The following is a 20002-nucleotide window of genomic DNA, read 5'->3' on the forward strand; positions in this document are numbered from 1 at the left end:
GTTTATTACAAATACATTTCCCAATTTATCATATGTTCTTCAATTAATATGTTTTGTAATATAATAAATTTGAAGATTTTACTCAAACAATCTTCCTTTGTAATTTCTTTTATTATTAAAAAAAAATCCTCCCACCAGACACCAGATAATTATTCCAGGTTTTTTAAAAAAACTTTTTAGTATGCATGTTCTGGAAGTTCAAAGTATTATTGTTGTCAACTTAAATGTAGAGAAGACACAATGGGACATTTCTGTCATGAAGACATAGCACTGTGATGCAGAATTTTCTCTGCATTTATATGATTATACATTTAGAATTTAAGGCTTTATCATTACAATTTTTTTATAATTTAAAATTATTTTAAAACTGTGGTTATTTTTGCACATTGTCTTGCCCCCAAATAGTAACTGAATTTCAAGAATTAGCTCTTGTTTGAAAATTTCCATTATATGTGTCAGAAATAAAGCAATAACAAGACACAAAAGTTAAATTCATTTGATTTTTTAAAATATTCAATGTGCACAATTAATAATGATTAAAGATACCACTTATTGGATGGATTCAATGACCCAGGTGTTGCGATTTACTCATTTTTTAAAAATTTGGCCAAGATCAAGTAGCTCATTCCTCTATACACTGCTTCTAAGTCATGCTACAAAAACCAGTAAGATTAGGGACTCAGATAACTTTCTTCATTTAACCAGAAAAAAAAAGGTCTCATTATCTGATCAAATGATTCATAGGGTGTGTAAGTATGCTGTTGATTAATGGAAATCATGAATCATTGCATTCTTTTAAGGTTTCCAAAGTCTCCTAGGAAATCACCTGTAACTTTAGTGAGATTTCCTCTGACTTATAAATGTATTTTACACTTGTCTGTGATTACACGATTCTTTAGTGCTAGTATTAAGAACTGTTTACCTCTAGTAAAGCACTTGAACTTGCTTGACCTGGAGTCCTCTTCTCTCCCTACTTTCTGGAAGTCCAAGAATGATCAGACACCTCCTTTTCTGAAAGAAGACCAGATGAACCTGAGACCGAGCTGAGCATATACATGGACCTTTATGGGGTTGGCTTGAACAGAAATAAAATAAAATTAGCTGCAGTAACAAAGTGTTGTGGTTCTCTGTCTCCGAACCCTCTTCCTCTTAAATTTGCAGGAAGAGACCTTCGAAACAAAAAATAAAAGCCTGTGTCCTCTTGTAAAATTCAGTATTTGTTTCTTTTTCTTATATCTAGCTAAAAAGAGAAATCTTTAAGCTTTTAAAAAATGCGGCAAAATATACGTAATATTTACCGCTTACACCATTTAAGTTCAGTGGCATTAAGTACATTTACACTGTTTTGCAACCATCACCACTATCCACCTCCAGAACACTTTTCAGTGTCCCAACTGAAATTCTGTAACCAATGAACAATAACTCCCTGTTTCCCCTTCCACCAACTCCTGGTAACCACCTTTCTATTTCCTGTCTCTATGAATCTGACTACTCTAGGTAACTCACCTAAGTGGAATCATAAAATATTTGTCTTTTTTTTTTTGGTCTGGCTTATTTCATTTAGCATAATGTTTTTGAGTTTCCTCCATGTTGTAGAATGTATCAGAACTTCAGTCCTCTTTAAGGCTGAATGATATTCCATTGTATGTGTACACCACATTTTGTTTATCCAGCCATTTAATGATGGACACTCGGGCTGTTTCCACCTTTTGCCTATTGTGCATAATGCTGCTGCAAACACCGGTGTGCTCAGCCAAGCAGCGCCTTGCATCTCGGGGGAACCTTGCCTCTCTGTCTCATTTCTCCTCTGCTCCGCTCCACTGCAGGCCCCAACCCTCTCATTGTTTCTGCAGCTATGCCAGCTTCACAAGTATAAAGAGAATTTCTGTTAAACCCCCTTCACCTTTACCCTTTCTTCTTGGCTGGACTTTGTCCAGCCGGGTTTATTTATAAACCACACAAAGCCCATTAACAAGATCAAGCATTCAGCAAGCCACCGTTCCACCTACGTTGCTGCAGGAAGGTACTCCGAAGGGGTAAGTCGGTGAGACATGGCTGAGGACGAAAGCAAGAGAGACTCCCTCCAGATGAATAGGAAGGGATGCCAGATCAACAACGGGTTTGTCCAAAACGAAGACAACCTAGAGCAGGACCCAGATCCAGGCATCTCACAAGACAACCCCCGGCATAGCACCCTGGGCATCGATGGCTCCCAGGAGCCCAATTTCCAGGGCATCCAGCCCTATGCGGGGATGCCCAAGGAGGTGCTGTTCCAGTTCTCAGGTCAAGCCTGCTACCGGCTGCCCCGGGAGATCCTCTTCTGGCTCACCATAGCTTCCGTGCTTGTGCTCATTGGGGCCACCGTAGCCATCATTGTCATCTCTCCAAAGTGCCTTGACTGGTGGCAGGAGGGGCCCATGTACCAGATCTACCCGAGGTCTTTCAAGGACAGTGACAAGGATGGGAATGGAGATCTGAAAGGTGAGTGCCCTGAGATAGTCTCCCTCATTCCTCAGAACCAAATCATGCCTGGCTTGTTCAGTAAGCACATTCCAGTATGACTGGCCATGCCAAGTTTCTCCTTGTTGATGATTTTTAGTTGTTGTTGTTTTTTTTTTAAATCACTCAGTAGAACCCAGCAATTCTTCCACTTGATAACAGGCTATTTGCTGAAGGCCTCAGAGCCAAATGAGTTGTTTAATTTATCACCTACTGAGTACATATGCTTGTTTGGACATCAAGTCTAATGTCTTACATGGAGCAGGTTTCCTCCTAAAATCTGTTTCCTGCTTCTGTGCACTTTGCAGTTGAATATGTCCAAGGGACAGTTGAGAATTGCTTTCCCAGTAGTTTGGCAATGTGGCTGAGAGGTAATTAGTGAATAGAACATAAATAATATTTTAGAAAAAAAATTGTATTGTCTTTAAAAGGTATATAGGCTGAATCTTAAAGTTTAAATGCTGAGAAATGAAGGGAAGGAAAAAAGGCATAGTAGTGTAGTCTATTCAGTTACTTGAATTAAGGATTGTTTGAAACACTGCTCATATTAGTAGAAAAGAAAAGTGAAAAATTAACCGGATGCAGTGGCACTCTTGTAATCCCAGCTACTCGGGAGGCTGAGGTAGGGGAGGATCGATTGAACCCAAGAGTTCAAGTCCAGCCTCAGCAACATATTGAGATCCCATCTGTAGGAGAAAAAAGTAAAAAATTACTTTTTAAAATCTAAGCTAGTAATTTCTTGGGAAGTTATGTGTAGAACATCTTTATAATGTTTTGCTCAAATGAAGACACTTTCAAGACTAAGATTATGCCAGGAATAAACTGGGACAGTCCTGAGCAAATCTATTGGTGTGGTTACCCTAGTTAACAGCAACAATGTAAAACAAATAAATAAACTAACAAGCTAATTTTTTTAGAATAATAATTGGTTCGAAGAAAATAAAACAATGATATCAGTGTGGGAAGTAGGAATGGGCTGAATGTATCTTTAAAATGTTACAAATGAACTCTTAAAACCACCAACTTCCATTGGTAGCTAATAGAGGGCTCTTCTTTTCACACTCATATCATTTCCTCTTTTTAAAATCTTCCTGCATTGTCCCTTAATTGAAGAATAGTATATGTGTCCTTCAAGGTCCAGCTCAAACCCATTGTCTTTGTTAATCTTTATTGAATTTCCCTAATCAGTGCATGGGCTCCCCTCCCAGACTCCTGTGCTTTGGACTGTGTTTCTAGCACCCTTTGGTCCTGCCTTGTGACATATCTAAGTGACTTCCCTTCCCCCTGCCACATGACCTTAGCACCTACAGCAAGTGCTTAGCAAAAGTGCTGTTTTGACTGAATGGACTTAAAATCCCTAAATCCAGAGATACGTTATTCTCCACTTCCTGGCCCTGCCTTCCTAATCTTCTAGAAAGACCAAAAATTCCAATATGCATGGCAGTTTCTAATCAGATCTGATCATTTCCAATAACTTTTCCTAAAGGGACTGTTTACTTCCTGTAGTCAATAGGCATTTGTCTTTGAGGTTGAGGGGGTTTTATTGTTGTTATTGTTATGAAGAAACCATCCCACATTTCAGTTTGTTTTTGGTGATTGCCTTCTGTCCCCCTGAGTGTGGGGCTGGGATCTCTTGTGTACTTTGTGTCTGTCTACTCTTAAGATATGTTGTGCGGCTGGTCTGGCTTAGATCAAAATCCTTTATCATCTGTTGATACTCTGTGAGATCTCACAGCTTTCCATCTTGGGGAATTGAGGCACAAAGAGGACAAAAATAAGCAGTCCATTGTTATGGGGGAAAAGCCCAGATCCCAGGTGTCAGGTGACTTTGTGCTTTGGTCTTAGTGTCTTTCAGCCTGCTGCGTGGCCTCTGACAGTCTCTGATTCTAGGAAGCCACATGGAGATCACACAGAAAGTTGCTGGAGATTGAATACCAGACTCCAGTCTCTGAATCTGCTTTTAGGACTCTGAACTAGAAGCAAAAACACACTGTCTGCTAATTATCCTACAAAATTCCGAATACAAAGAGTTTCACTTCCACAGCTCTTCTCACCCAAGCTTAGAATTCTCTTCTATGTAAATTCTTGGCTTCTTTATAAGTGAACAAGAGAAAAGGTTCAAATTCAGTTAGTTCAAAGTCTGAGAGTGGAACAAAAAGCCCCTCAGATGTCGACACAAACTCACCTTCCCTCTCATTGTCGCACTGGGTCCCTAGTCCCTGTGCTCCGTGCAACTTATCCTTTTTGAAACATGCCCTGTCTGTGCCTGGTCCCTCCTTTCCTTTGCTTTGCCTGGAAGCCCTTTGTTCTGACCCCCTTGCCCACACCCCTCTGTGACCTTCTCTCTCCCTGCCTCTGAGGGGCTTCCTCTGCCCCAGGCAGTCAGAAGCTAACACCCCCCTGCCCCCAAAGCACTTTCTTCCTCTAGTCATCATCCCATTCCTGCCTGTCTACCCTTACTGCACCAACACTGTCCAAAGGGAATGTAAGGTAAGCCACACATAGAATTATAAATTTTCTAGTAGCCACATTAAGGAAAGGAAAAAAGAAACAGGTAAAATTAATTTCAATAGGTTTTGTTTAATCCCAACATATCATTGCAATGTACAATCAGTATAAAAATATTAATGAGATAGTTTACATTCTTTCTTTTTGTACTAGGTCTTCAGAATCAACCCAGACTTGTCACATGGCAAGTGGCCCCTAGGCTGGACGGTGCGGCTGAGACCACACGAGCCCGGGGCATCTGATACTCTTTGTTCCTGGACACTTAGCCCAGCACCTGGCCTAGGTTAGGTACTCAGAAACCATGCAAAGTAATAGCACTGCAGTCTTGGTTTTAAATATATGAACAAGTTGCTGAATTTTAAAATGTTATCAATCTATGTTAAAGGTCATAGTTTATTGCTAGATGACTAATTTTATGATATTTGTGGAGCTAGACCTTGCTATCTGGGTTTTACTCATAGTCGACAAAATTCCAAATATTTCTGCCTTCAGTATAAATATTTCTATCTTAGGCATATCTGTTATATTTTTAATCCTTTAATTAAAATAAACAAACTAGGATTTATTCATGACCTTGACTTTTTCCTTCAGGTATTCAAGATAAACTTGACTACATCGCAACTTTAAATGTAAAAACTATTTGGATTACTTCATTTTATAAATCATCCCTTAAAGACTTCAGATATGGTATTGAAGACTTCCGAGAAATTGATCCCATCTTTGGAACAATGAAAGATTTTGAGAACCTGGTTGCAGCCATACATGATAAAGGTCCATTAAATGGGAAGTGGGTGGGATGCGGGTGAGGGTTGAGAAAAGCATTTCTCCAAACGCTTACTCAAAGTATTTCCCCCCTTAACTGTCATGTATTATTCTTTTTTATAAAATAGAGATGGGATCTCACTATGTTGCCCAGGATGGTCTCAACCTCCTGGCCTCAAGCAATTGTCTTACCTTGGTCTCTCAAATTGCTGGGATGACAGGTGTGAGACACCTGCACATGGACACATCATGTATTATTTTAATATGATATTTTCTTAACTTTGAAATGTTTTTACTCATCAGGTATAAAATTAATCATCGATTTCATACCAAACCACACCAGTGATAAACATACTTGGTTTCAGTTGAGTCGGACACGAGTAGGGAAATATACCGATTATTATATTTGGCATGACTGTACCCATGAAGATGGCACAACCACTCCACCCAACAACTGGGTAAGTACCAACTCACCTGATGTACAAAGGGAAAAGGGGCAGACCTGCAGTAATTATTTTATAAGACTCTTTTAAGGAAAAACATTAATGGATATAATGTATGGGAAGGGGGAAAATTTTCCCAAAGAAATAGAAGTAAGGTATCTAGGCCTCCAAATATTATTTAGATTTCTGATTTTATTGTCCAGCTGTTGTCTTCTAGAAAATTAAAATCTATACTCACTCCTGCCTGTTTTTCTGTCCTTCCCTCACTTCCCACCCTGTTCAACCTAGATTTCATGTCACCCTAGTTCAGTGACTGTTTTCCTACTAGCCAGACCCCTTTGGCTTTTTGACGTTTTGTCTCCTTTGTCTGACAAAACCCTAGCCATAAATGAACCAAATCTTCTACTTTCTCTTTGCCTGACCCTTGGTATCTGAGCCTCTGGAGAGATCACACATACATCATCCCCATCTGAACTGAGCCATCCAATCTTCTCGGGGAATTTTGCTAAATCCGACTGATCAACATGCCCTTCCTCCTCCTCTTCAAACATCCTCCCTGCCTCAGCCCTGTCTTATCACTCTTGGCAGCAAACTCGACTTCACAGAGAGAACAGAAGCCATCCAGTCCGCCTGACCCCGTCCTCCCCCTCCTACCACTTCTTTTACAACAGAGGCCAAGTTCCTCCTGTTTGGGGTGACCAGACTTAGCAAATAAAAATGCAGGGTGCCCAGTTAAATCTGAATTTTGGATAAACAGCACATAATTTTTTAGTATAAAATATTGCATGGGCCATAGTTACACTAAAAAAATTACGCATTGTTTATCTGGAATTCAGATTTGACCGGGCATCCTGTCTTTTGTGTGGCAACTCCACTCCTGTCCCAGCCCAGCTCCTCCACCTGTTCTGGCTGTGCCCTCTCCTGCTTTCTTGGGAGCCTTTTACTCTGGGTCATCTCCCCCTACTCCAGTCCCTCCTCTCTCTTCGTGACCTTCTCTATCGACATTTAAACACACTTGCTCCTGGGCATCAACTTTCAGATGACCCAGGGACGCAGAATCAACAGGTTTCAAGGCTGACTGTGTGACCCTCTCCCCCAGCCTCCTGTCCCCCAGGTTCAGTGAATGCTGCCACCACGCAGCCTGAGAACAGGCCAGCAGCAGGGCCTGGCAGTTTCACCTCATTAAATTTTCCTCCAGCCCACCCACTTGTTAAAATGACAATGATATCAGCAAACATTTACTAAATGCTTACTGTGTGCCAGGCTCTGTGCTAAGTGTTTTATATTCATTAATTCACTGAACCCACTCTACGATCCCATGAGTTAGGTGTAATGCCTTTTGCAGATGGGCAGACTGAGGTCACACAGTTTGTAAATGAAAGGGCTAAGGATCGGATCTAGTCAGTCCAAATCCATCGTCGGCTTTTAAAAATTGCTATCTGTACCTCATACTGTATCATCTCTTGCTTATAGGACAGTCACAGCAGCCTCTTTGGTCGTCTGATTTTTCTATCCTCCGTTGCAGTCAAGGTTGCATTTTATAATGTAATAGTTAATACACACAAAAATATACGTAACGTGATTGGTGGATAAATTCCTCATGGTATAACCATGTGATGAAATATTACCCAGCAATGAAGAGGAATTAACTATTGATACACGCAACAGCGTGAATCTCAGAGTAACTGTGCTGAGTGAGAGACGCCAGACAAAAAAAGGGTACACACTGCATGATCCCACTCACATGAAACTCTAGAAAATGCAGACTGAGCATAGTAAGCAGAGGCAATTTTAATGGTTGTTTAGGGATGGGAAGGAGGTAGAGAGAAGTGGGAGGAAGGGATTCCAAAAGGCCATGAGGATGGAATCACTGTCTTGATTGTGGTAATTGTTTTATGAGTGTAGCTATTAAATATGTCAGAACTGATCAACCTGCACACTTTAAATGTGTGCAGTTTACTGTATTCAGTTATACCTGAGTAAAACTGTTTAAAATATATGTGATATATATCTAAGCTGGGGAATATAACCCTAAAGCAGATATCAATGATGTAACCCTCCTCCCCCCAGTTAAGAACTTGAACGTCACCAGCACTGTTCACACCACCCATGCGCTCCTTCCTTGTCGCTTTCCCACGCTCCCCCTTGGCGGCAACCACTACCTTGGAGTTTGGCTTTTTCCAAATCCTTACCTTTTGTTTTGCTTATAACAAATATACTATATATATATATATATTTAAATTTATTTTGGGGAGCTGGGCCCACTGGCAGACAGCTGTATTCCCAGCTACTTAGGAGGATGAGGCAAGAGGATTGCTAGAGCACAGGAGTTGGAGGCTGCAGTGAGCTATGATTGTGCCCTGAGTAGCCACTGCACTCCAGCCTGGGCAACACAGCAAGACACAGATGCTAAAAAAACAAAACATTTACTTTTTCATTTACGCTATTTTGAACTTTATGAGAAATGTCATGCTACATGTAGTCTTCTCCAACTTTTTCACTCATTGTTTAAAAGATTGATTCATGTAGTGTCAGGTAGCTATGGTTCGTACATTTTCATTGTTGTGTAATGTTCCATTGTGTGAATATTCCACAATTGACTTATATACTCTTCAGTAGATAGGCACTTGGGCTGTTTCCAGTTTTTTATTATCATTAACACTGTCACTATAAACGATCTCATTACTCTGTCTTGGGGAACATGTGCAAGGGCTTCTTTAAGGTAAATAACTAGGTGTGATATCTTGTAGAGATATCAACTCTACAAGATAATGCCAAATTCATTATCAAAGTGGTTGTACCAACTTATATCCCCTGCAGCAGTATAAAAATACACACTCTCGTTACTTCCTGGTATTGCCAGACTTTATAATTTTTGAGTGAACATAAAATAGTGTCACACTGAGGTTTAATTTATTTAATTACTGATGATGATTTATCTAATGACTAATGTAGCAATTAAATACTCATGCTGTTGAATATCTTTTCATACATTTATTCACTTGAGCTTCCATTTCTGTGAAATATCTCTTTATGGTTTCTTTTCCCAATTTTCTTTTGGATCGTTTGTCCCTTTGAAATTGCATTCTGGAATTCTTTTTGTATCCTGGACACTGATCTTTTATTGGTCATATACACTATAAATATTTTATCCTGGTTTGTGTCCTGGCGGGCCATGGGGTGAATGGGCGAGGGTACATTTCCCTGAAAGGCAGCAGCTACTACACAGTATCAGCTGGTGTTACCGTGGAAATGTGGACCCAGCGTGACCAAGTCTTCCAGCTCTAAAGAAAGAAAGTTATGTATAATTCCCCAGTTTTAAAATGTTTTCCAGATGTTCTCCTTGGCATGAAATGGACAAAAGGCCTAAGATAGGGCTCCAGGAAACTCTCCCATTTAAGGGCCCACGGAGTAGACTAAGAAGGAATGGCCAGAGATGTGGGAGTGGCACCGGGAGAGGTGTGTCATGGAGCCGTGGACAAGAGCATGTCTAGAAAGAGGAAATCAGCAACAGTGTCAAACGTTGCTGTGTTTGAAGCAACACTTGAAGTTGCTCGATTTTTATTACTGGAGATTAGTAGAGTTTTAAAGTGAATTAATATAATAATTTTCTGGGGATACATTTTAAATATTGTCTACCTGGACTCAAGCTCCAACACCAATGGAATGTGTCTTTCTCCCAAGTTGACCATTTACTTTCGTCACAAACAGGAGTCCAGAGCCTGGCCAGACGATTTAAGAAAATATGTCAGTTCCTTAAGTTGGCCTTGTCTTGAATTTGAGAGCATTGGTTTGCCGCTGTGCTTGCTCTGACCAGCTCCCGCTGTACAAATGCATCGCAACCCTGTTTGCGAGGCAGCAGGCCAATGGGGGTGTCTTGTGGGATTAATTTAGCCTAGTCCTCTCCATGCAAAGAACACTCTCAGGATTATGCACTCTGCCACATGGGGCCAGGATGGCAATGATCATTTCTTTGTGGCAGTACTATATCAATGAATGATGCTAAGTAACTGATGTGCTATTTTCTTTATTTGCTAGTTGAGTGTATATGGAAACTCCAGTTGGCACTTTGATGAAGTGCGAAACCAATGTTATTTTCACCAGTTTATGAAAGAGCAACCCGATTTAAATTTCCGCAATCCTGATGTTCAAGAAGAAATCAAAGTGAGTATATATGTCCACACAGACGTTTCCATTAATGCAGGCTTAGGTCGTTATTTGAAACACTTTATATTGAACAATAATTGTACGGTAGTGTGATTACATTCTGGGATTAAGGTGTCTGATGCAAATATAGACACTCGGACGTGTCAATGGCCCCTTCCTTCATCTAACCCAGAGTACTCTAAATGGAAGGGGTCGGAAACACCTGCTGCCTATCTCTGAGTTGCCCTTCTGCCTCTGCCCCAGTGGTGCAGAGACGTGAGTCAGAACGTGGGCTTCAGGGCCTGTCTCTTGCGCCTGCAGTGGGCCTCTGGGTGACTTATTTGGCTTTTCTGCACTCATATCCCTCATCTGTGAAACACAGTTGAGGGCAACCTTTGTCTCATAGGGCTGTTCAGAAGATTAGATGAGATAACCCATGCACAACACTTCTGTGGTCATCCGATAACTATTAACATGTTGCCTACTCCATGCCAGGCCCTGTTCTAAGTACTGGGAATGCAGCAGTGAATAAAAGAAGGCCTGTCCTCAAGGAATCTCCAAAATACAGAGGGGACAGCAGACAAGCAACCCCTAATATACAGGGTCAGGTGGTGGTGAATGCTCAGGGGAAGGGGCATCGGATGCCAGGTGGAAGCTGTTCTATGCAATGTGCTTAGGAGACACCCCTGTGATGAGGTGCTGTTTGGACAAAGAGCTGAAGTGTGGAGGGGAGCCGTGTGACTACCTGGGGGAAGAGAATTTCAGGCAGAAGGAAGAAATGCAAAGGTCTTGAGGTGAGAGTGTGGTTCACGTGTTTTGGGAACAACATGGAAGCCAGCATGTAGAGTTGCCAGATGTAGCAAATAAAAATACAGGATACCCAGTTAAATTTTAAATTTCAGATGAGCAATGAATAAAGCAGTATTTGGGACATCTTCCCAAAATTGTTGCTTATCTGAACTTAAAATGTAACTGGGTGTCCTGAATTGTATCTGGCGTGAAATGAGTCAGGAAGCTGAGGTCCAAGAAATGAGAGGTAGAGGCTGATCACGTGGGCTTTGGATGCTGTTGTAAGGTCCCTCTGCAGACAGGAGATTTCCCGAAGCAACCCAGGTGAGTTTGGGTGGGCTCGCACACGTGTGGTGTGGCAATTCACAAAAAATACTAACCATGTTGTTGTTCTTATTCTTGCTGCTGGTGTGGCCATCGTGGGCAGGAATTTAGTGGCCTGGGGGAGTGCTCTGAGGGAAGTAGCTGGAGAGGAGACTGCACAGAACACGGAGGGGTGGGTGCCTTCCTAGAGATCACCAAGTCAGCCAAACACAGAGGACCCAGGCTGCCACGTTGCAGTCATTCAGGGCACCTAGAACGCTCAGTTTATTTTTGTTTTGAAATAACAGTTTTATTGAGATATAATTCACATACCATAAAATTCACCCCTTTCACGTGTGTAATTCAGTGGTGTTAGTTTATCCACAGAGTTGTGCAACTGTCACCACTAATTTCAGAACATTTTCATCATCTCAAAAAGAAACCCCCTGCCCACTGGCAGTACTCCCTGTGGAACTTCCTTCTCTCCCCTCAGCTCTGAGCAAACTCTAATCTACTTCCTGCCTCTATGGTTTTGCTTATTCTGGACATTTCATATACATGGCATCATATTATATCTATCCATATATTTGTGATAGATACTTTTATCTATTTGGGAAACTGCCAAACCACTTTCCAAAGCAGCTGCACCATTGTACACTTCCACTAGCAATGTATAAGGGTTACAGTTGATCTACATTCTCACCAACACATGTTCTGTCTGCATTTTTTATTATAGTCATCCTAATGCATAGGAAGTGGTATCTCACTGCTTTGACTTGCATTTTCCAAATGGCTAATGATGTTATCTTTTCACGTGATTATAGTTCATGTGTATATCTGAATTGTAGAAATGCATATCCAAATCTTTTGCCCATTTTAAAATAGGGTTATCTTTTTATTATAGGGTTTATACCCTGGATATATGATTTGCAAAGAATTTTCTTCCATTCTGTAGATTGTCTTTTTACTTTCTTGATAGTATCCTTTGAAGCAGAAGAGTTTTTAATTTTGATGATATCCAATTTATCTACTTTTTCTTTTGTTGCTTATATTTCTCGTGTCATATTTAAAAACCATTGCCTAATCCAAGATCATGAAGATTTGTTCCCATGTTTTCTTCTAAGAGTTTCACACACCACATTTTAGGTGGTTTGTGATCCATTTTTTGTTAATTTCTATATATGGCATAAGGGTACGAAGTTTAGCTTCATTGTTTTGCGCATAGACTATCCAATTATCTGAGCAATGTGTTTAAAATCACTATTTTCCTGTATGGTATTGTCTTGCAACTCTTGTGGAAAACCAATTTGCCATAAATGGATGGATTTATTTCTGTACTCTCAAGTCTGTTCCATTCATCTATATGTCTAGTCTTATGTCAGTACCACATACTGTCTGGATTACTATATCTTTCTGTTAAGTTTCAAAATCTGTAAGTGTGAGTCCTACAACTTTGTTCTTTTTCAATATTGTTTCTTTTTCAACACAAAGTCGTTTGTGTTTCCATATGAATGTTTGAATAAGCTTGCCAATTTCTGCAAAATAGCCTGCTGGGATCTTGATAGGGATGGCATTGATTGTGTGGGTCAATTTCGGGAGTATAGTCATCTTCTATTAAGTCTTCCAGTGCATGAACATGGGATGTCTTTCCATTTATTTATATGTTCTTTAATTTCTTTCAACAATGTTTTATAGTTTCCAGAGTACAAGTCTTATATTTTTGTGAAGTTTATTCCTTTGGACTCCTTAGTTTTAAGACTATTTTTACTGTATATGTTTGATGTTTCCAGAATTTAGATGAATGGCATTGGGATCTGTTCTAGAAGTGGGCACTATGAGTCAGGGTGGCCTCATCCCTGTGGAGGTGGGGCTGTGTGGGGGGCCATGGTGAGCAGCGGTAGACACGGTCACCAGACTAACTTGAGTCTAGTTTTAAACTTCTCTGATGCGGTGTGAACTCCTTTCCTCTGTCACCAAAGCTCATTTAAACACCCACACTTCGGCTGGGCACAGCAGCTCATGCCTGTAATCCTAGCACTCTGGGAGGCCCAGGTGGGTGGATCATTTGAGCTCAGGAGTGTGAGACCAGCCTGATCAAGAGCCAGACCCTATCTCTACTAAAAATAGAAAGAAACTAGGTGGACAACTAAAAATATATAGAAAAAAATTAGCCAGGCATGGTGGTACATACCTGTAGTCCCAGCTACTCAGGAGGCTGAGGCAGAAGGATCACTTGAGCCTAGGAGTTTAAGTGTGAGCTAGGCTGATGCCACGGCATTCTAGCCCAGGCAACAGAGCAAGACTCTGTTTCTAAATAAATAAAAATACACACCCATACCTGCCCCTCCCCACACACTTATTAGGCACTGACTATATGCTAAATGCTTTGCCTGGATCACTGAATGCTCAGAACAAGCCTAACTTATGGGATTTTATGAGCATATTACAGAGAAGGAAATTGAGGCCTAGATAGGTAAAGTCACCCTTTTAGGGGGTGAAAGAGCACCGGGACTTAAGTCCATGCTCTTAACCACAGTCCCACACCTGCCTTGGGTCTGTCTGTCTGTCTGTCTGTCTCTCTTTCTGTGTTTTACTTTTTCTGCAGTTTTTTCAAGGAGGTTTTCAGTTGCAAATTCATAAATGTGAGTGTAAACCAGGCAGTTTATCAGGTGGTGGATTCTTCCAGGCTCCTTGGGGCAATGGAGATGGGTTGTCTGGCTATGTTGAAGCAAGTGTGACAAATTTTGCGAAAATGTGCCAGCCCACACATTAATTATTTTTTACTAACCCAGCTGTACTCTTCTAGGTGTATCTATGTAGTGAAGCGTGGGGACAGGATCCTTATTTCCTAGCCCTTTAGGATGAACCCCTCATGTGCTGAATCATTACTGCCTCTGGTTGGGAAGTTACACATTATTTGCTAAGCTGGCTTAGAAGATTTACTATTAGAAGTAATTAAGACATTCTCAGAAGCTGGGAGGGGACGTTCTTTGCTCCTGGGAAGGGACCTTTCACATGAAGGAGACTTGTGACACCCTCCTCCCCATCCCACCCCCAGCAGTGCTTATCTCAGTAATAGAGTGAAGCAGGTTAATAATTTGAAGCCCAGCGAGTTTGTGGGGAGGAGCATATGGAATGACTCCTGCTTGCAGACCAACTTGCACTCTGGGAGCCTGAGCCTCTTCCTGCTGCCTCCTATCAGGTTTCGGTTTCCCTGCACAGCGGGAGGCTGGCACGTGAGAACACCCAGCATACAGCACCCTCCTCTCTCCTCTTTCTCCTCCCCTTCATCTTGGCTATCGGAGACTTGCTCTTCCTGAACCTCTCAGGGCTGGAGTGCTTTCAGCTGGAGAAGTCAGCAAGCCTTCTCTGAGGAGTTAGGGGCTTGCATTTGTGTTGTATTTTATGCTTTTCCAATCACTGAGGAAACTGAGGCACAGAGAGGTGAAATGAGCCAATGAGTCAGCAGCAGAGCTAGGAAGAGATTCCAGGCGACCTGGCCCCAGGTTTGGGGCTCAATGTGATCCAGGACCTGCCATGGGAATGCAGAGTCCTGGAGTAGGGCCTCCTGGGGAGTCACTGTGTTCACAGCAGCCGGGAATGAGAAGCCAAGGTGTCCCTCCCTCGCTCCCTCCCAACCCCCAGGCTTCAGGTGCAACGCAGAGCACAAGCACAGGCTGTTCTGCTCCTACTGAGCACGGTGCTCTGGAGACAACAGCTCAATTCAACATAATCATTCTCTTAACAGCATGTATGTGTGCTGACCACGTGCTAGGGGCGTGGTGGTTGCTAAGATAGACCCGTGGTGTGGCTGGCCTGGGGCTTATATTCTGGAGGGAGCTGTAGACCATAGGTAGTTACAATAACGTGCTGAGTGGTCCTGACAGTGGGAAGTAGGATGGGCACCTCGCCTGGACACGTTTGCAGAGGAGGCATGAGTGGGAGTGTGGCAAGCAGAAGGACGGTGTGGATCATGGCACATTAGAGGTGCTGGGTGTCGTCCAGTATGGCTGGGGCGTGATATATGGAAAGGAAGAGTGACCCGATGACACTAGAGAGGTGAGCAGGGGCCAGGTCATGAGCAGCACTGAAATCCCTGGTAAGGATTTGGGCTTAAAAGACCTTAGGCAGGGACATCATCTTTGATTTGCATTTCGAAAAATCAATCTGTTTGGGGGAAAGGGGTTTGCGTAGGGCAGGTTTTGAGGCAGAGGGCCCAGGGAGGAGGATGGTGAAGTCATAAGGAAAGAAATGCTGGTGGCCATGGACCAGCCAGGGTGGCATGGGGAGAGCAGAGAAATCATCAGCACTTATGAGTCCGGTGTGAGTCCCAGGTTTCAGATTTGAATATTGGGTGGAAGGTGGTGCCCATTTACTGGGATGGGAGACGAGAGGAAGGGCAATGTTGTAGTTGTGCAGAGTTTGAGCTGTCTGTGAGACATGCAAGTGCTCAGTGGATAGTTGGATATAAGGACAGGGAGCTCAGGGCAAGGTTTGGCCTGGAGATAAAACTGTAGGATTTGTTGACATATGGACGATGCCTTCAGAGCTCAGGTGAGCCAATTGTAGTCACGTGGGAATGAGGGCCAGGTGTTGGCAGAGCTTCCAGTTAAAAGAAGTAGGGGGTGTCATCATCGCAAACGTGCTGGGGTTTGGTGTGTGGTTCCAGTTCTGGTGCTGTCACTTACTAACTGACCTCATTAAAGCCGCTTCATCTTCCTGAGCCTCAGTTTCCTCACTGGCAAAGTAGGCACAATAATGGTGCATACATACCTCATAGGGTTGCTTGAAGATTAAATGACTTAAACTTTGTAAAGTACGTAGTATGGTGTGCTTTTGATTATGTAAGTACGTGTTAATCAATACATGGATACCGGAGTAAACAAATACTGTCGTGAAGTGAAATGGCCAGGGGTGTAGGATGGCGTCCCGAGGAGCACTAGCTGCAGAGTGGACCGAGGAGTGCAAACCAAGGAGCAGGGCATCACAGAGCTGGGGTACGTGAGTATTTCTAGAAGACAAGATTAGTCAACGGTGTCAAAGATGTGGAGATCAGATAATTTTACATAAAGACCAGTGTCACTTGACTCTAGCAGCAACACCTCGGAAACCCTGCGAGGCAGGTTCTGTTTTACTGATGAGGAAATGGAAGCTTAGCAAGGTCTTGCAGATGCCCTGCCTCATGCAGCCAAGTGGGACGCTGGGATATGGTGCCCCGGTGGTCAGATTCCCAAGCCCTTGATCCCTACTTTACTCCCCACTTCTGGGTGAGTTAGCAAAGGATTTTTCCAAGATTTCTGAACAGCAGCAGTAGGGACTGTTTTCCTTCTCTTGCCTATAGCCAAGAAAATAGTTTTCCCTTTACTTCTGAAATATCCTTTCTCTTTACTTCTTGAGATGGACAACCTGAGGTTTATGTTATTTTCAAGAGGATGTCTCATGCCACACATAGGAGCAGAGCTTTTCTATTTCCCAAACAGGGCATCTTACATAAATGGGCCCCATAACTTCAGCCATCTCAAAGGGGAACCAAGTTCAAGGTTTCATGAATTAGGATATTATTAATGTTGACTTGATTCCTTTTTTTACTCAGAGAAGCAAGCTGCTTAAGGAGAAAAGAATTAAAAGATGCCCAGTGGAAAAATCAGGACTGCGGGATGGCCTGGGAGTTAGGAATTGGGGACACAGCGTACAGAGTCTGTGGCACCTGTGCGTGTCACCAGACCTAGCGAAACCAGGCTTCATGCCCATTTTGGCATCTGGCACCTGGGAGAACTTAATTGGAGTAAGGCGGGTTAACTGCTAAAATCGGAAGCTCCCTTTTCTCCTCGTTAAGAGAATAAATAGCACGAAGCAAATACTTTTCAAGAGTAAACCTTGGATCATCTTGGTGATAATCCAAATTAACAGCATTTAAAATGACTCTCAGAAAATATCCATCCAGCTTTTGCTGTTTTGTCTCATCAAACAGTGATAAGGTCTCCCATGATACCAGGACTGCATACCTTCTCTGGGGTACTTGTTTCTCAATTTTAATGTCAGGTTAATACTTAGCAATGCTGAGATCCCGAATTGAATAATTGAAACGACTAGCTTTATTCTAGGAAATCAGTGCCCAAAAGCTGAATATTTACCCACACCACTGTCTGAAGCTGCTTGGATGCCTTTAGCTGGTTGTACTCAGCCCAGACCAGTGTTCACGCTTGTAAAGAACAGCACCACCTGGGGGTGGACCCAGGTTGTGTGGGGTCTGAAGCTTATTAAAATTTAAGGCCACCTTTGTACCCTTCTTAGAATACAAAATTAGATACAGAAAAATCAGGGTTAATTTGAACGAGAAAAGGGGAGTTAGAAGGTCCGATTGAAGTGAGACTGACCTTGGAGCCTAAGCTTGGTTGGCTTTGTGATAAGTTGGCTCATGAAGCCAATGAGAACTCGTTCTACAAATACGTCCCTGCGCACCCCTCCCCGCCTTGCCTGTTTCTTCTCTAGCCCTCGCTTCCTGCTCTCTAGCTGCAAATCCTTCCCAGGACAAATCCTACTATTTTATCCTCTTGTATTACCGTATTCCTCATCTTTTATCACAACTTTATCAGAGCCATGATTTAAATATTTTTGCATTACTGTTTGATTGTCTAGCTGGAGACTCTAAAATAATCCAGGAGGCCTAGGACTGCATCTGTGGTGTTTTGCTCATGGTTGTAGTTCCAGGGCTAAGCAACTGGCCTGTAGTTGGAACTCAAATACTTATTGAATTGAATGAATTTGCTAAGAGGTAAAGAGGCTAATGAGAACAAATTTGTGGGTTTTGTGCCCCAAAGAAAAATTCCACTGGATAGAGACAGCTTGAGGTCATCTGGGTCACCTGTATCCATTCTGAGGATCATCACCTCCAGAGTCTGCTTTTAATATGAAAAATTGGTTCAAGTTTTGCAAAATCTCAGCTTAAAGGGAACTGACATCAGCAGTATTAACTCTTGCAGTTAGGCTTTGAGACCTTTGATTTGCAGTAATCTGGAGACCCCTTCTGTACATGCAGATAGAAGAAACACATATCAAACAAGTGATTTGTGAGACAGCTGTTGTTTGGGATCTGTGGCTGTATTCCCTCCAAAGGTGAACATTGCATGCCCTTGAAGCCAGCCCTACACCTGTGACTACGTGGAATGAAAGGAAATCCCATTTTAACTCTTCCTTTCCTCCTCCTCCCATTTGCTCACACCCAGAAGCTGTCTTATCCATTATCCAAAATTCTCACTTCTGCTTTGCTCTACTCAAGCTCCTTTCCTGGAGGGCCCTAGTCTTTTGGTCCACTTCTATGCTCATCTCACCAGTTCTCCAGACCAGTCTTCATCTCCCCAATCTTTGACTTCAGCATTAAAGATGCCTGGGACACAGGCAGGCCACGGCAGCGCTCTCAGGGGCAGGTGGGGCAAGAGGGGCGGCTGAGTCAGTAGTGATTACCTTCTTTCTAGCAAGGGGTGTTGGAGAGTGGGGAAGGGATGGAGAGAAAGCCAGGGACAGTCACATAATAATTTTGGTCCCCATCACTCATCTTTGGAAGGAATTCTGTCATCAAAGAATAAAATTGTATGAAAATTATTTTAGCTCAGGATTTATTTCTTTGTAAAATTAAAACAAGTAGAATAGTGGCTTCTTTGAATAATGTGCAGCTCATCTTTGTTATCTGAATGTATTAAAGACAATGCTTGCATCTGAGTTCTGCTACCATATCCTCACTGTGCTTAATTGTTTGCTTAGTTCACAGTTGATTCTATTTTGTCTTGGGTTCCTTCCATATTACTCCTAATAGGAGATCTTTTAACAACTAAGCACTTTACCTCTAATTTGCCTTCCTGGTAAGGACTGAAATATTTAGCCATTGAAAAAATGGTTATTTTCTTTCAGTTTGGAATGACCCTTAAGGAGTTGGCCTTAAAGGAGATGAGAAATCGTCCCAGTTTCTCCTGAGTCCTATCTTTCATTATGGTTGCATTCTTTCTTTCTTTTTTTATTTCAGGATATTATGGGGGTACAAACATTTTGGCTACATGCTATGACTTTGCCTCATCCAAGCCAGGATTAGAGGCGTGCCCTTCCCTCATACAATGTTCACTGCATCCATTAGTTGTGAGTTTACCCACTCCATCCCCCCAACTCCAATGAATATTACTACCATGTGAGCACCTTAGTGTTGATAGGTTAGTGGCAATTTGATGGCAAGTACATGTTATGCCTATTCTTCCATTCTTTTTTTTTTTTTTTTTTTTTTTTTATTGAGACAGAGTCTCACTCTGTTGCCTGGGCTAGAGTGCTATGACATCAGCCTAGCTCACAGCAATCTCAAACTCCTGGGCTCAAGCAATCCTTCTGTCTCAGCCTCCCAAGTAGCTGGGACTACAGGCATGCACCACCATGCCCGGCTAATTTTTTCTATATAGTTTTAGTTGGCCAATCCATTTCTTTCTATTTCTAGTAGAGATGGGGTCTCGCTCTTGCTCAGGCTGGTTTTGAACTCCTGACCTTAAGCGATCCTCCTGCCTCGGCCTCCC

The 20002-nt window shown here is 42.3% G+C and overlaps 1 protein-coding gene across 1 annotated transcript in view; it reads left to right on the forward strand.

The window, feature by feature from the left end:
- Nucleotides 1-1865: 1865 nt before the first annotated feature.
- SLC3A1 (solute carrier family 3 member 1) overlaps nt 1866-20002 on the forward strand; it is a 42659-nt gene continuing 24522 nt past the window's right edge. Inside the window, exons 1-4 of the mRNA XM_012756167.3 lie at nt 1866-2481; nt 5599-5778; nt 6073-6227; nt 10251-10376. Of these exons, the coding sequence (XP_012611621.1) occupies nt 2052-2481; nt 5599-5778; nt 6073-6227; nt 10251-10376 (891 nt within the window). The 5' untranslated portion in view covers nt 1866-2051. The remainder of the gene's footprint in view (nt 2482-5598; nt 5779-6072; nt 6228-10250; nt 10377-20002) is intronic.

The sequence above is a fragment of the Microcebus murinus genome, chromosome 3 (genome assembly GCF_040939455.1).
Source record: "Microcebus murinus isolate Inina chromosome 3, M.murinus_Inina_mat1.0, whole genome shotgun sequence".
Lineage (NCBI taxonomy): Eukaryota > Metazoa > Chordata > Mammalia > Primates > Cheirogaleidae > Microcebus > Microcebus murinus.